We start from the raw sequence: 18,024 nt of genomic DNA on the forward strand, positions 1-18,024 counted from the left end.
CGAGTGGGCGGGTGCGCAAGAGGGATTTTGGGGAAAGAGGAGGGAAATGTGCCATTGAAGGACAGGGCAGGGGGGAGGACCATGGGCGGGTGTCGCGCGCATCCGCACTTTGTCCGCACCGACGCAAACCTGGTGCCCAAATTTGGGTCAGAAATAGATTGCGGGCGGACGAAAAACTAACGCGCGTCCATTTGCGTCGGCACGTCCGGCCATTGTTCATATTCGGTTCGATCCAAACAGACATGCGCGGACGAAATGCGTCGGCATGTTGAAGTTGCCCTTCGGCCGTTGTTCCTAATCGTCTCGACCCAAACAGACACGTGCGGACGAAATGCGTAGGTGCGTTGGAGTTGCCCTTCGGCCGTTGTTCCTATTCGTCTCGACCGAAATAGACACGTGCGGATGAAATGCGTCGGTGCGTTGTAGTTGCTCTTGGGAACAGCAAGATGCGACTTAAATATCAACAACCCCTCGGTTCAAAAAACAACAATTAAACGCCATTTCCCTTCTCCTTGCGATTTACTACTAGCTATTTCTCTCCTTGACTGATGAAATGCAGAGCTCTTCTGAGATGTCAATCAATCTAAGAACAAAAGGTTAAACTCCCATGCTAGGTTTATCTTATTTCAGAAAACTGCACTGAGGTAGTGAGGTGGCAGCAGTTACAGTTACATCAAAGGAAACGCAAAAGCCATATAGGTTCAGGCAACACATTCAGTTCGGTTATTAACATCATCACACAGCACGAAATCTAATCATCGACTCGGATAGCCAGACCGGGACAAGCTCGAATTCTGAAGAAACGAGGCATCATCAACAAGTAGAAGTAGATGATCGTGTGAGTTCAGTTCTCGTAGATCCAAGGGTGGAGGTTGCTCTTCCATTCGGCCAAGCCTCCTGGGAACCACAGAGCGATCTCCTTCTTTCCGTTCTCCACAGAATCACTTCCATGAATTACATTCCTACACAGCAGGAGATTGAGTTCAGTCTAGGGAAATATATGTGATAGAAGCTACAGCGAAAACCTCCTTCTGCTGCATGGGAAACATAGACAATTGTAGTTGTAAAAACTCAAGACAGTACTACTACTCTCTACTCGCATACTCCCTCGGTAAGGTTTATTAGACCCCCTTTCATTTTGAACCAAAGTTTGACCATGAATTTAACTAATAAAATATAAACTATATGTCACGAAAACTATTACCATAGAAAACCTCTTTCAAATACAAATGCAACAATATATTTTGTGTAGCATATACTTTATATATTTTTAGTTAAATTCATGGTCAAACTTGGACCCTAAATACAAGGGGGCCTAATAAACCCGGATGGAGGTAGTACAACACACCAACAAAAAAAGACATTGAAAGTTGAATAAAAGGGAGTTCAGTGATCAATGTACAAAAAACATTTGCTCACCTGCTAACCTCCACAGCATGGTCACCACGGATGGTGCCAGGAGCTGCCTCCCAGGGCCTGGTGGCCCCGATGATCCTTCGGCCAGTCAAGACAACATCCTTCCCCTCCCACACCATGGCCACAACAGGGCCGGAAATGATGTAATCCACCAACTTGGCAAAGAAGGGCTGGGCAGAGAGATCGGCATAGTGCTGCTGCGCGAAGGATTTCTCCACATTCATAAACTTCATCGCTGGATCATCACATTTCCAAACAATTTATAAGCACCAACATAATTCAACCAGTGATATTTGATGGGCTATTGGATGTGTGAACCATCCAAGGCAATGATTATAAAAGCTGAACCGAAACAAGTTTCAGATGAGTTCTTCTCTTAACATAAGTTTCGGATGATTTTTGCTTTTTTGTTTCCCATTCAAATCCTTTTTTTAATGATATCTTGTGGCAACAAAACTAGTAGCCATTATCCATGTACTCCAATATGATTAAAAGGAGTAAAAAATAGTGTATCTCATCGAGGACCACATTTATAAAAGATTATGACAAGCTGTCCATGTTTTAAACTATCGCCACATTTAGCAGCGCAAGAAAAAAAAGTAGAACCTGCCAATTTGTAAAATTTGGCAGCGAGGTGGTTTATTTCAATTAAATTCAACGTGTCAGTTACACAATGAAATTAGCTTACTACATTTTTTCATAGCAATTTAACGCATGGTGACGATATCATTTGCCTGTGCACTTGTGTTATTGTGGTCATACTAACTATTAGCAGATACTTGTGTGTTGCATTATCGACTCAAAGCGGATAATAATTTTCCTCCTACCCAAAAAGGGCAATAGCATATTTATGCATTGCAAAAGCACTAACTTTTGGAAGTGCAAAAGCACTAGTTCATCTCTGCGCAAAATGATTTCATGTTCCAACTGAGGCATGCCCCATGTAGTTTCTCACCGGAAAAGAAAGAGTATTTGATTTTCGAGTTACTAATAAATAACCACTTTTATTTCTCTGTTATAACATATATAATACGACCCAAAAGCAGATCTAAGTGGCGAAATTAATTGTCTAAACCAGATCAAGAAACAGAAACTGACGAATTAGGAAGGAAAAGGGTCCCTAGGCCATACTGATCAGGTAGCAACAAAGGACACCCTCTTACCCTTCAAGTAGTACCCTTTCTTCTCAAATCGGCTGATGATATCCCCAATCTGCAGAAGAGAAATTGCAAACACGAAACCAATGATTAGAGATGGTTCCAGTAACCCGGAGCAGAAACCGATCGCCAGATTCAGACAAGCACGTAGGGGTTGTTCCGTGTAGAGACGGGGAATGGGACTTACCAGGCCTCTCTGGACGCCGTCGGGCTTGATCATGATGAAAGTCTGCTCCATGATCGGGGAAGAAGAGGCTCGCGGAAAAGGCGGAGGCGATCGATCACGCGATTGGGAAGGAGAGGAGCTCGGGATGTGAAAGAGGTGGAGAGGCCTCCCCTGTTTTATATGGGATGTTGGGGTGATCAGTTATGTTTCTGGATGCGGACGCTGTGAGTGGGGAGTGGAAGGGAAAGCGGCGATTTATCTGGGCATGGTTATAAAGTCGATCACATACGACACAGTCAATGGCCAGTAGGCCCATTTAACAGCAGATCTGGGATTTTGTCGTGGGAGTAGCGGCCCAGCCCAACCCGCGTAGTACTCCCGGCCCGTGTAGCCCGATCTGCACGCGCCCACAAATCCAGATCCGACGGTCAGAAGCGTTGATGGACGGAGAGGGATGAATTAGTGCATTTTTTAAATCTCCATAAATTTTTATAGTGGTCAGGATTTTTATACACGACGGTGTTAATGACTTTTAAAATTCTGCTTAAGTCACATTAGAAAATTCTCTTAAAATAATGTCAAGCACTGTTATATTAGGAAAAAAAGCTTAGGACAGGGAACGTGTGATTGGCCATTGTCTCTTCTTGCACTTGCTCCATCTTTTTTTTTATGAGCGAAACTTCTAATCTATTCATTATCATAGAGAACATCGGATGTAACAACAATTGCATCCAAGTCCGTTGACCATCTAGCCTGTTTATGATGCCTAGTCAACATAAAAATGGAACACTGGCATTTTTATGATCTACGTATAACACTGACTCAATATATAGAATCGACACACAGACTTAGTTACCGCCCTCTTCTTCTTCGTTGAGTTGTCGGTGTAGGTTCTTAGACAACCCACAAGGAAGTGTTGTACCTTTTTATGTACCCTGAAGTTGTCGTTTTAATCAGCCTGTTACGGGTAATGTTTGACGAGCCCCAAAGCAAACTGTCCGTCTCTTGAGTAAATTAGCAATATTTTAATTAATCTAATACATAAATAGATCATGAACATGACATTAATAGTATTAAACTTGTACTGATATCTAACCATATAGGCACGTACTACGTAAATAATAGAAGTATCTACGTAAAGAGGAAATACGCACAACACACTAATAAGCAGAAGGGGGTAAACGAATTATACCCTCCAGTTAACCAGTTTGACGTCGCAACAGTGGCCGTGACGACAGCTTCCTCACCTGCCTTCTTCAGCAGCAACAACAGCGTTCCTCTCAATTTTAGTGCACTTGGTGATGATGACGACGTATACGAAGTAGCGGACCAAGAGGAACAACGGTGAGCAGTCATGTCACAGGCACTTCTCAAAAACCTAATCGCCCTTCTCTCGGTGCAGGATCGCAAAGGACGGGGTTCCGCAGGCTTTATCTCCCATCCAGCCGTGCACACGGTGGACGGGATGAAGTCGTTGGAAGCAGCATAGTGAACGGAACGATGGTAGGCGGTGTGCCCTAGGAAGAAATTGTGATCTGATCTAGTGGAGGTTAGGTTTGCCAACGCCTCCAATATACATATGCGGTCGGGTACGGAGACGTGGACTAGGCCCACGTCCAAGTCGGCAATAGCACATGATCCGACATCTCAGATTCGCGGTGCGTTCGTTAATGACCCGTATTTAATGGCCAATGAATTAACCTACAAAAATTAAGCACTCGCATGACATAGGGTTGAAGTTGGCTTGATCACTGAACACGACATGACACACGCACGGGCGAGATGTGGCGAAGCGGGCGGCAAAGGAGGAGTGTGCGGGAACCACTCCTCTTTTCAAACTTCAATAGCATGTGGAAGAGGGTCCCTTTTGAAGGGGTCTCAACTCTCCTTCACTTGTGATGTGGGACTAAACTTACCACCACTTTGTCATGACACCAGCATGGTTCCTTAGAGTTTTCTTAAATTGTTGAATATGCCTATACTTCAAGACCCACATGAAGATAACCAATACTCTAATGGTCTAAGGAAGTTAGTACACTAATACATTTGTATGACAATCACCTACATAGTTTATGCTTGGCTAGATTCAAGGCCCCTAAGGCCATTTACCGCTGGCTCACTGTCCTGTGGGACCAGGTAGCAGATCTGCCTGAATAAACAAGAAGTTTAAATGTGAGTAGAATATCAAATTAAAGGCTAAAGATAAGTACATGAAGAAACATACTAATCATGGGTTTTAGATCACCTGATAGCCCAAAAACGGCATGACGAGGGTGGTCAAGGATCACCAATGTAAAATCTAATCTGCATAAACCTCAATTGCAATGTCTTAAATTAGCCTAAACTGATGCTACATATATGGAGAAGGATTGATATTTTGGCAATTTAGAAATACTCATGACCAAGTGCAGATGATATACAAACTGGAAATTGAATATTCTGAAAAAAGGCTTCCGCCCCGCTTTATATATAAAGCAATGATCAACAACAACCCGATACAAACGCACGCCACCACTACTAACGCACAAATCCAAGGCAGAATACATAGACGTCGAGTGCAGCAACACCACCCCTAGAACTACAAGAGCAACAGTGGGCTTGAACCATGAACACACCACTGCAAAGAGATAAAGCCGCATATGACAAACCGTGGGCTCCAAGGCGGGGCCTTCAGGAAGATTACGACATGGGAGTGTCGCCACCGCCCGATCCAAGGATTGGAGTTTCTTCTAGAGCAACACGACGGGAAATGAGAGCCGCGATGACGCCTTCAAGAAGAGAACAAGCTTCGCCGCCGCTAGTCGGTCCGAAGATAGAACATGTTTTCACACCGGCCAACACTCACCACCATCGAACGCCACATCCCAACTACCATGCCGCCCACACGATCATGGCCACCGGGCAGCATCGAGCCACGGGCTCTGCCCATGAGCACCATCTTGATAACTCACAAGTATAGGGGGTCAACTATAGCTTTTTTGATAAATAGGAGTGTTGAAGCCAACGAGGAGCTAAAGGTAGAATTTATATTCTCTTCAAGTTCCATCGACCACCGATACAACTCTACACACACTTGACGTTTAGTTTATCTAGAACAAATATGAAACTATTTTGTAGGTGATATGATAGGTTTGCAAGAATAAAACTTTATGTACTTAGCAAGAATAAAACTATGAGTAATTTGCAAGGTAATAAAAGTTAGTTGTTTACTAGAAAGATTTTTGTAACACAAGATAGTTATTTGTCCCTAGGCAATCGATAACTAGACCGGTAATCATTATTGCAATTTTATATGTGGGAGAGGCATGAGCTAACATACTTTCTGTACTTGGATCACATGCACTTATGATTGTAACTCTAGCAAGCATCCGCAACCACCAAAGATCATTAAGATAAAACCCAACCATAGCATTAAGTATCAAGTCCTGTCTATGTGAGATTTGGGTGTCAAACAGACCTATCTATGTGAGACCCATGTGTCAGACCTATTTGTGAGACCTTTGTGTGTATCAGACCTATCTATATGTATGTGTGTTCCAGACCTATATATATATGTATGCGTGACCAAGTTCTGTTCAAGCCTTTTTATTTGTTCATATGATGCTCAAATGGTACTAAATGGCACCAAAATGCTGCCAATTTTGACCAACAGATTAGGATATTTTTCAAATTATCGATTTATACATTATACATTCATTTCATTGCTGACAAGGCATGCTGATTGGACGAGTTGACCTACTCAACATGTGCTGACTGGACCAAAACCAGGGTCAAGGTGGGACAGGGGTAATTCGCGTGGTTTTGACAGTTGGAGGGTGCATCTTAGACGGTATAATAGATGAGGGGTGTATATTAGACCCACCCAGGAGTTGAGGGTTGATATGTGCACTTCTCTCATCACATAATAACGGAGGCTAACTCTCTTTCTATGGATCGGCATGTCATAAAAGAATAATTCATGCACACATAATAAAGGCCGATGCATAGCATAAACGGTTTCTTGTAATTTTATCGTATTGGAAATATAGGGAGGTGAAGATGTGGTTCCTCTCTCATAATAATTGCAAGTAGGAGCAGCAAGCACATGCATATTATACTCATCAAAATTATCATGTGTGGTAGTAAAATGCAACCTGATACGTCTCCAACGTATCTATAATTTTTGATTGTTCCATGCTATATTATATTCTGTTTTGGACATTATTGGGCTTTATTATACACTTTTATATTATTTTTGGGACTAACCTATTAACCGGAGGCCCAGCCCAGAATTGTTGTTTTTTGCCTATTTCAGAGTTCCGCAGAAAAAGAATATCAAACGGAGTCCAAATGGAATGAAACCTTCGGGAACATGATTTTTGGAACGAACGTGATCCAGAGGACTTGGACCCTACGTCAAGACATCAACCAGGAAGGCACGAGGTAGGGGGGCGCGCCTACCCCCCTGGGTGCGCCCTCCACCCTCGTGGGGCCCATGTTGCTCCACCGACGTACTTCTTCCTTCTATATATACCTACGTACCCCCAAACTACCAGATACGGAGCCAAAAACCTAATTCCACCGCCGCAACCTTCTGTACCCGTGAGATCCCATCTTGGGGCCTTTTCCAGAGCTCCGCCGGAGGGGGCATCGATCACGGAGGGCTTCTACATCAACACCATAGCCTCTCCGATGATGTGTGAGTAGTTTACCTCAGACCTTCGGGTCTATAGTTATTAGCTAGATGGCTTCTTCTCTCTTTTTGGATCTCAATACAATGTTCTCCCCCTCTCTTGTGGAGACCTATTCGATGTAATCTTCTTTTGCGGTGTGTTTGTTGAGACCGATGAATTGTGGGTTTATGATCAAGTTTATCTATGAACAATATTTGAATCTTCTCTGAATTCTTTTATGTATGATTGGTTATCTTTGCAAGTCTCTTCGAATTATCAGTTTGGTTTGGCCTACTAGATTGATCTTTCTTGCAATGGGAGAAGTGCTTAGCTTTGGGTTCAATCTTGCGGTGTCCTTTCCCAGTGACAGTAGGGGCAGCAAGGCACGTATTGTATTGTTGCCATCGAGGATAACAAGATGGGGTTTATATCATATTGCATGAGTTTATCCCTCTACATCATGTCATCTTACTTAAAGCGTTACTCTGTTCTTTTGAACATAATACTCTAGATGCATGCTGGATAGCGGTCGATGTGTGGAGTAATAGTAGTAGATGCAGGCAGGAGTCGGTCTACTTGTCGCGGACGTGATGCCTATATAGATGATCATACCTAGATATTCTCATAACTATGCTCAATTCTGTCAATTGCTCAACAGTAATTTGTTTACCCACCGTAATACTTATGCTCTCGAGAGAAGCCACTAGTGAAACCTATGGCCCCCGGATCTATTTTCCATCATATTAATCTTCCAACACTTAGCTATTTTCATTGCCTTTATTTTACTTTGCATCTTTATTATAAAAAACCAAAAATATTATCTTATCATATCTATCAGATCTCACTTTCGTAAGTGACGTGAAGGGATTGACAACCCCTTTATTGCGTTGGTTGCGAGGATTTTATTTGTTTGTGTAGGTGCGAGGGACTCGTGCGTGGCCTCCTACTGGATTGATACCTTGGTTCTCAAAAACTGAGGGAAATACTTACGCTGCTTTACTGCATCACCCTTTCCTCTTCAAGGGAAAACCAATGCAGTGCTCAAGAGGTAGCAAGAAGGATTTCTGGCGTCGTTGCCGGGGAGTCTACGCAAAAGTCAACATACCAAGTACCCATCACAAACTCATCTCCCTCACATTACATTATTTGCCATTTGCCTCTCGTTTTCCTCTCCCCCACTTCACCCTTGCCGTTTTATTCGCCCCTTCTTCCCGTATGCCTTTCTGTTTGTGTTTCCACGTGCCTTCTATTTGCTTGCATCTTTGCTTGCTAAAAATCTATTGATATGGATCCACTTAAAGTGTTCTACTTGGATCATCTTCGATCCTTATGCGCTCGTGCTGAAACCCCAACTAGCCTAGTTGATGGCAAATCTTTAGATGAGCATGCTCATTTTGTGCGTCACCGTTTGTCTAAAAAAGGGAGACTCTTATGGAATCAAATAAACAAATTGCTGTGTTATTCTGAGAATCTTTGTGAAATTTGTGATATTACTTGTTGCTCTAAGAACCCTAAAAAACACCTCCCCTACCTATGTGAGTTTAATGAAAATGAAATCTTATCTTCTTATGCAAAGGGTGTTTATAGCTACTATGATATTGAACAAATTGAAGAATTTGTTGCTTTTAAGGGTTCTTTTGAAGTTTCTTCTTTGATTGAAAAGTATGATATTACTCTTTACGAATCCGAAAATTTTGTCATACTTGAATATTGCTATGAAAACTATGCTCATAATGTCTTTGTCAAAGAATTTATTGAAAGAATGACCGTTGCTTCTAAAGAAAATAATGATATGCACGAATGTATAGATAATTATGATTCCGATGATTTGATTGAAATATCCCTTGATGAACATGATGCTTGCTATCCTTGTGGCCATGATGCCAATATTTATGAAGATGAATTTGCTATAGTTCCTTACGTTAAACATGAGATCGTTGCTATTGCACCCATACTTGGTAGTTCCTTCGATGAAAAGCATGATTGCAATAATTTTACTAAAAAATTTCTTAATGTCAATTGTGCTAATAATATGCAAAACCCCAAGCTTGGGGATGCTAGTTTTGCTATGTCTACCACTTGTTGCAATGATCATGATTGGGGTGATTCTTCTTATGATCTTAAAAATTTATTTAAGCCCCATGATGAATATGAGATTGATAATAATGTTTGCAATAATATTAAAAGTGGGTTTGGAGAGGTCATGACTTTAGTTAATGATAATCCCACTATTTTGGAAGAGTGTCAACTTTGCATGCATGTGGATCGTGTTGAAAGTATTTTATGTTAAAGCTATTTTGTTGAATTTGCTTATGATCCCACATGTAATTATTATGAGAGAGGAAACTATGGTTGTAGAAATTTTCATGATAATAAATTACCTCTCGTTATGTTGAGATTGCTATTGTTTCTTTCCGCTTCCTTGCATATGCTAGTTTTTGCTTGCTATGACAATTTGTTTGCCTATAAGATGCCTATGCATAGGAAGTATGTTAGACTTAGATGTGTTTGTCGTGTGTTTCATGATTCTCTCTTTGCACTTCAATTCTTATCTTTCATGTGAGCATCATTAGAATTAACAAAGCCTAGCTAGGGGCGTTAAACGATAGCGCTTGTTGGGAGGCGACCCAATTTTATTTTTAGTTTTTTTTTTGCTTTTTGCTTCTGTTTAGGAATAAATGTTTGATCTAGCCTCTGGTTAGATTTGTTTTTATGTTTTAATTAGTGTTTGCCAAGTTTAACCTATAGGATCTTCTTGGATGATAGTTATTTGATCTTGCTGGAAATTCCAGAAACTTTCTGTTCACAAAAACAATTGTTAAAAATCACCAGAACGTGATAAAATATTGATTCCAATTGCTTATGATCAATAAACAAATTGTCTAGGTCTTCCTATTTTGGCTGAATTTTTTGATTTCCAGAAGTTTGCGTTAGTTACAGATTACTACAGACTGTTCTGTTTTTGACAGATTCTGTTTTTTGTGTGTTGTTTGCTTATTTTGATGAATCTATGGCTAGTAAAATAGTTTATAAACCATAGAGAAGCTGGAATACAGTAGGTTTAACACCAATATAAATAAATAATGAGTTCATTACAGTACCTTGAAGTGGTGTTTTGTTTTCTTTCGCTAACGGAGCTCACGAGATTTTCTGTTAAGTTTTGTGTTGTGAAGTTTTCAAGTTTTGGGTAAAAGATTTGATGGATTTATGGAACAAGGAGTGGCAAGAGCCTAAGCTTGGGGATGCCCATGGCACCCCAAGATAATCTAAGCACACCTAAAAGCCAAAGCTTGGGGATGCCCCGGAAGGCATCCCCTCTTTCGTCTACTTCCATCGGTAACTTTACTTGGAGCTATATTTTTATTCACCACATGATATGTGTTTTGCTTGGAGCGTCTTGTATTATTTGAGTATTTATTTGTTAGTTTGCCACAATCATCCTTGCTGTACACACCTTTTGAGAGAGACACACATGATTCGGAAATTGTTAGAATACTCTATGTGCTTCACTTATATTTTTGAGTTATATAGTTTTTGCTCTAGTGCTTCACTTATATCTTTTAGAGCACGGCGGTGGATTTGTTTTATAGAAACTATTGATCTCTCATGCTTCACTTATATTATTTTGAGAGTCTTAAAATATCATGGCAATTTGCTTTAATTATAATATCATGAGAAATATGATGCTTGATAATTGTTTTGAGATATAAAGGTGGTAATATCATAGTTGTGCTAGTTGAGTAATTGTGGAATTGAAAAATACTTGTGTTGGAGTTTGTGATTCCCGTAGCATGCACGTATGGTGAACTGTTATGTAACGAAGTCGGAGCATGAGGTATTTATTGATTGTCATCCTTTGTGTGGCGGTCGGGATCGCGCGATGGTTAACTCCTACCAACGCTTCCCCTAGGAGCATGCGTAGTAGTACTTTGCTTCGAGGGCTAATAAATTTTTGCAATAAGTATATGAGTTCTTTATGACTAATGTGAGTCCATGGATTATACGCACACTTACCTTTCTGCATTTTTCTAGCCTCTTCGGTACCGTGCATTGCCCTTTCTCACCTTGAGAGTTGGTGCAAACTTCGCCGGTGCATCCAAACCCCGTGATATGATACGCTCTATCACACATAAACCTCCTTATATCTTCCTCAAAACAGCCACCATACCTACCTATTATGTAATTTCCATAGCCATTCCGAGATATATTGCCATGCAACTTTCCATCGTTTCGTTTATCATGACACGCTCCATCATTGTCATATTGCTTTGCATGATCATGTAGTTGACATTGTATTTGTGGCAAAGCCACCATTCATATTTCTTTCATACATGTCGCTCTTGATTCATTGCATATCCCAGTACACTGCCGGAGGCATCCACATAGAGTCATATTTTGTTCTAAGTATTGAGTTGTAATTCATGACTTGTAAGTAAATAAAAGTGTGATGATCATCATTATTAGAGCATTGTCCCAAGTTGGAAAGGATGATGGAGACTATGATTCCCCCACAAGTCGGGATGAGACTCCGGACTAAAAGAAAAAAAGAGGCCATAAAAAAAGAGAAAAGGCCCAAACAAAAAAAAGAGAGAAAAAGAGAGAAGGGACAATGTTACTATCCTTTTACCACACTTGTGCTTCAAAGTAGCACTGTGATCTTCATGATAGAGAGTCTCTCATTTTGTCGCTTTCATATACTAGTGGGAAATTTCATTATAGAACTTGGCTTGTATATTCCAATGATGGGCTTCCTCAAAATGCCCGAGGTCTTCGTGAGCAAGCAAGTTGGATGCACACTCACTTAGTTTCTTTTGTTTGAGCTTTCATACACTTATAGCTCTAGTGCATCCGTTGCATGGCAATCCCTACTCCTTGCATTGACATCAATTGATGGGCATCTCCATAGCCTATTGATTAGCCTCGTTGATGTGAGACTTTCCTTTTTTTGTCTTCCCACATAACCCCTACCATTATACCTTATTCCACCATAGTGTTATATCCATGGCTTGCACTCATGTATTGCGTAAGAGTTGAAAAGGCTGAAGCGCATTAAAAAGTATGAACCAATTGCTTGGCTAAAACCGGGGTTGTACATGATATGAATATTTTGTGTGGGGAAGATGGAGCATAGCCAGACTATATGATTTTATAGGGATAACTTGCTTTGGCTATGTTATTTTGATAAGACATAATTGCTTGGTTAGCATGCTTGAAGTATTATTGTTTTTATGTCAACATTAAACTTTTATCTTGAATCATATTAAATCTGAACATTCGTGCCACAATAAGAAGAATTACATTGAAATTATGCTAAGTAGCATTCCACATCAAAAATTCTGTTTTTATCATTTACCTACTCAAGGACGAGCAGGAATTAAGCTTGGGGATGCTTGATACGTCTCCAACGTATCTATAATTTTTGATTGTTCCATGCTATATTATACTCTATTTTGGACATTATTGGGCTTTATTATAACATTTATATTATTTTTGGGACTAACCTATTAACCGGAGGCCCAGCCGAGAATTGTTGTTTTTTGCCTATTTAAGAGTTTCGCAGAAAAAGAATATCAAACTGAATGAAACCTTCGGGAACGTGAATTTTGGAACGAACGTGATCCAGATGACTTGGACCCTACATCAAGACATCAACCAGGAAGGCACGAGGTAGGGGGTGCGCCTACCCCCTGGGCACGCCCTCCACCCTCGTGGGGCCCATGTTGCTCCACCGACGTACTTCTTCCTCCTATATATACCTACGTAACCCCAAACTACCAGATACGGAGCCAAAAACCTAATTCCACCGCCGCAACCTTCTGTACCCGTGAGATCCCATCTTGGGGCCTTTTTCGGAGCTCCACCGGAGGGGGCATCGATCACGGAGGGCTTCTACATCAACACCATAGCCTCTCCGATGATGTGTGAGTAGTTTACCTCAGACCTTCGGGTCCATAGTTATTAGCTAGATGGCTTCTTCTCTCTTTTTGCATCTCAATACAATGTTCTCCCCCTCTCTTGTGGAGATCTATTCGATGTGATCTTCTTTTGTGGTGTGTTTTTTGAGATCGATGAATTGTGGGTTTATGATCAAGTTTATCTATGAACAACATTTGAATCTTCTCTGAATTCTTTTATGTATGATTGGTTATCTTTGCAAGTCTCTTCGAATTATCAGTTTGGTTTGGCCTACTAGATTGATCTTTCTTGCAATGGGAGAAGTGCTTAGCTTTGAGTTCAATCTTGCGGTGTCCTTTCCCAGTGACAGTAGGGGCAGCAAGGCACGTATTGTATTGTTGCCATCGAGGATAACAAGATGGGGTTTATATCATATTGCATGAGTTTATCCCTCTACATCATGTCATCTTACTTAAAGCGTTACTCTGTTCTTTTGAACATAATACTCTAGATGCATGCTGGATAGCGGTCGATGTGTGGAGTAATAGTAGTAGATGCAGGCAGGAGTCGGTCTACTTGTCGCGGACGTGATGCCTATATACATGATCATACCCAGATATTCTCATAACCATGCTCAATTCTGTCAATTGTTCAATAGTAATTTGTTTACCCACCGTAATACTTATGCTCTCATGAGAAGCCACTAGTGAAACCTATGGCCCCCGGGTCTATTTTCCATCATATTAATCTTCCAACACTTAGCTATTTTCATTGCCTTTTATTTTACTTTGCATCTTTATATAAAAATACCAAAAATATTATCTTATCATATCTATCAGATCTCACTTTCGTAAGTGGCCGTGAAGGGATTGACAACCCTTTTATTGCGTTGGTTTCGAGGATTTTATTTGTTTGTGTAGGTGCGAGGGACTCGTGCGTGGCCTCCTACTGGATTGATACCTTGGTTCTCAAAAACTGAGGGAAATACTTACGCTGCTTTACTGCATCACCCTTTCCTCTTCAAGGGAAAACCAACGCAGTGCTCAAGAGGTAGCACAACCCATCAATATAATCCTTAATAAGAGCAAACTTCTCTGATATAGTGTAGTTGGGAGAATTCAAAAAGATAATAGGACTAGCATGTGTGGGTGCAATAGCAAAAATTTCATTCTTAGCATAAGAAACTATAGCAAGTTCATCTCCATAAGCATCATTCATATTGGCATCATGGCCACAAGCATAGCAAGCATCGATTTCATCAAAAAGGGATATATCAAAGGAAATCAAGGGATCGTAACAATTATCATAGCATTCATCCTTCAATAAGCATGACGGGAAATTAAACAATGTCTGGGATAAAGAGTTAGTCTCATTAGAAGGAGGGCACAGGTGATCAATCCCCTCTTCCTCCTTTTGTTCTTCACTCCCCTCCTCATTTTTTTCATCTATTGAGCTCACAATTTCAACAATTTCTTCTTCCACAGGTTCCTGTAAAATATTAGTCTCTTGTTGGACAGCGGAGGAGTCCTCAATATATGGTTTAGCATAAGCATTAGAAGCATAGTTTTCATAGGAATATTTAAGTATGGCAAATATTTCAGATTTGTAAAGAGTAGCATCATACTTTTCAATCAAAGAAGCAATTTCATAAGCACCCTTAAAAGCAACAAATTCGTCAATTTGTTCAATATCATAGTAATTATAAACACCTTTGGCATAAGAAGACACGATTCCATTGTCCTTAAACCTACATTGGAAGGGAAGGTAATTTTTAGGGTCTTTGGAACAACAAGTAAAATTATATATTTCACATAAATTCCAAGCATAGCAATACATAGTATTAATATGATGCCATAAAAGTTTCTATTTTTTGAGATAAGCGGTGTCGCACAAAATAAGCATGCTCATTTAATGATATTCCCTCAACTAAGCTAGTTGGGTTTTCAGCACGAGCACAAAGGGATCAAAGATGATCCAAGTAGAAAGCTTCAGAAGTATGATAAATTTTGGGTGGTTCTTCAACCATTGGTTTAGCAGGCACAACTAATTTTTTTGGTATTTTACGTTTCCCACCCATAACTATAGATAGAAAACAAGAGGACTAAATAAAAACTACTTAGTGATAAAGAAAACAAGCACACATGAGAATATTCACCCAATGTTATTGCTCCCTGGCAACGGCACCAGAAAAGGTCTTGATAACCCACAAGTATAGGGGATAAATTGTAGTTTTTTTGATAAATAAGATCGTCGAACCCAATGAGGAGCTAAAGGTAGAATTTTGTTGGAAATATGCCCTAGAGGCAATAATAAATAGGTTATTATTATATTTCGTTGTTCATGATAATCGTTTATTATCCATGCTAGAATTGTATTGATAGGAAACTCAGATACATGTGTGGATACATAGACAACACCATGTCCCTAGTAAGCCTCTAGGAGACTAGCTCGTTGATCAATAGATGGTTACGGTTTCCTGACCATGGATATTGGATGTTGTTGATAACGGGATCACATCATTAGGAGAATGATGTGATGGACAAGACCCAATCCTAAGCCTAGCACAAGATCGTGTAGTTCGTTTGCTTAGAGCTTTTCTAATGTCAAGTATCATTTCCTTAGACCATAAGATTGTGCAACTCCCGGATACCGTAGGAATGCTTTGGGTGTACCAAACGTCACAACGTAACTGGGTGGCTATAAAGGTGCACTACAGGTATCTCCGAAAGTGTCTGTTGGGTTGGCACGAATCGAGACTGGGATTTGTCACTCCGTGTAAACGGAGAGGTATCTCTGGGCCCACTCGGTAGGACATCATCATAATGTGCACAATGTGACCAAGGAGTTGATCACGGGATGATGTGAGTTACGGAACGAGTAAAGAGACTTGCCGGTAACGAGATTGAACAAGGTATCGGGATACCGACGATCGAATCTCGGGCAAGTAACATACCGATAGACAAAGGGAATTGTATACGGGATTGATTGAATCCTCGATATCGTGGTTCATCCGATGAGATCATCGAGGAGCATGTGGGAGCCAACATGGGTATCCAGATCCCGCTGTTGGTTATTGACCGGGGAGTCGTCTCGGTCATGTCTGCGTGTCTCCCGAACCCGTAGGGTCTACACACTTAAGGTTCGGTGACGCTAGGGTTATAGAGATATTAGTATGCGGTAACCCAAAAGTTTTTCGGAGTCCCGGATGAGATCCCGGACGTCACGAGGAGTTCCGGAATGGTCCGGAGGTAAAGATTTATATATGGGAAGTCTTATTTTGGTCGCCGGAAAAGTTTCGCACTTTATCGGTATTGTACCGGGAGTGCCGAAAGGGGTCCGGGGGTCCACCAAGGGGGTCCACCAGCCCCGGGGGGGCACATGGGCTGTAGGGGGTGCGCCTTGGCCTATATGGGCCAAGGGCACCAGCCCCAAGAGGCCCATGCACCAAGAGATAAGGAAAAGGGAGAGTCCTAAAGGGGGAAGGCACCTCCGAGGTGCCTTGGGGGGGAAGGACTCCTCCCTGGCCGCACCCTTCCTTGGAGGAAGGGCCAAGGCTGCGCCCCCCTCTCCCTTGGCCCTATATATAGTGGGGGGGAGGGAGGGCAGCAGCAATCCAAGCCCCTGGCGCCTCCCTCTCCCTCCCGTGACACCTCTCCCTCCCGTTAGTGCTTGGCGAAGCCCTACCGGGATCCCCGCTACTTCCACCACCACGCCGTCGTGCTGCTGGATCTCCATCAACCTCTCCTCCCCCCTTGCTGGATCAAGAAGGAGGAGACGTCGCTGCTCCGTACGTGTGTTGAACGCGGAGGTGCCGTCCGTTCGGCGCTAGGATCATCGGTGATTTGGATCACGACGAGTACGACTCCATCAACCCCGTTCTCTTGAACGCTTCCGCTCGCGATCTACAAGGGTATGTAGATGCACTCCTTCCCTCTCGTTGCTAGTAAACTCCATAGATTGATCTTGGTGATGCGTAGAAAATTTTGAATTTCTGCTACGTTCCCCAACAGTGGCATCATGAGCTAGGTCTATGCGTAGTTTCTATGCACGAGTAGAACACAAAGTAGTTGTGGGCGTCGATGTTGTCAATTTACTTGCCGTTACTAGTCTTATCTTGATTCGGCGGCATCGTGGGATGAAGCGGCCCGGACCGACCTTACACGTACACTTACGTGAGACAGGTTCCACCGACTGACATGCACTAGTTGCATAAGGTGGCTAGCGGGTGTCTGTCTCTCCCAGTTTAGTCGGATCGGATTCGATGAAAAGGGTCCTTATGAAGGGTAAATAGAAATTGGCATATCACGTTGTGGCTTTTGCGTAGGTAAGAAACGTTCTTGCTAGAAACCCATAGCAGCCACGTAAAACATGCAACAACAATTAGAGGACGTCTAACTTGTTTTTGCAGGGTATGCTATGTGATGTGATATGGCCAAAAGGATGTGATGAATGATATATGTGATGTATGAGATTGATCATGTTCTTGTAATAGGAATCACGACTTGCATGTCGATGAGTATGACAACCGGCAGGAGCCATAGGAGTTGTCTTTATTTTTTGTATGACCTGCGTGTCATTGAATAACGCCATGTAAATTACTTTACTTTATTGCTAAGCGCGTTAGCCATAGAAGTAGAAGTAATTGTTGGCGTGACAACTTCATGAAGACACAATGATGGAGATCATGATGATGGAGATCATGGTGTCATGCTGGTGACAAAGATGATCATGGTGCCCC

At 41.7% G+C, this 18,024-nt stretch overlaps 1 protein-coding gene across 1 annotated transcript; it reads right to left on the reverse strand.

Annotated features, from left to right (window-relative positions):
- Window positions 1–592: 592 nt before the first annotated feature.
- Window positions 593–2,992, reverse strand: LOC123096316 (nucleoside diphosphate kinase 1). The gene is made up of 4 exons (XM_044518014.1): window positions 2,761–2,992; window positions 2,580–2,628; window positions 1,420–1,651; window positions 593–962 (listed from the first exon to the last, which is right to left on the reverse strand). Exons 1-4 carry the CDS (start codon window positions 2,809–2,811, stop codon window positions 845–847), a joined length of 450 nt encoding a protein of 149 aa, XP_044373949.1. The 5' UTR covers window positions 2,812–2,992; the 3' UTR covers window positions 593–844.
- Window positions 2,993–18,024: the final 15,032 nt, after the last annotated feature.

Source organism: Triticum aestivum, chromosome 4D, assembly GCF_018294505.1.
Source record: "Triticum aestivum cultivar Chinese Spring chromosome 4D, IWGSC CS RefSeq v2.1, whole genome shotgun sequence".
Lineage (NCBI taxonomy): Eukaryota > Viridiplantae > Streptophyta > Magnoliopsida > Poales > Poaceae > Triticum > Triticum aestivum.

Bases quoted from the DNA above. Each gene is read 5' to 3' on its own strand.
- LOC123096316 (XM_044518014.1), bottom strand. From the start codon at position 2,811: ATGGAGCAGACTTTCATCATGATCAAGCCCGACGGCGTCCAGAGAGGC. The intron at 1,652-2,579 runs GTAAGAGGGTGT...GTGATGATCCAG, and splicing joins GAAAGGGTACTACTTGAAGG to CGATGAAGTTTATGAATGTG. The intron at 963-1,419 runs GTGAGCAAATGT...CCTGCTGTGTAG, and splicing joins CATGCTGTGGAGGTTAGCAG to GAATGTAATTCATGGAAGTG.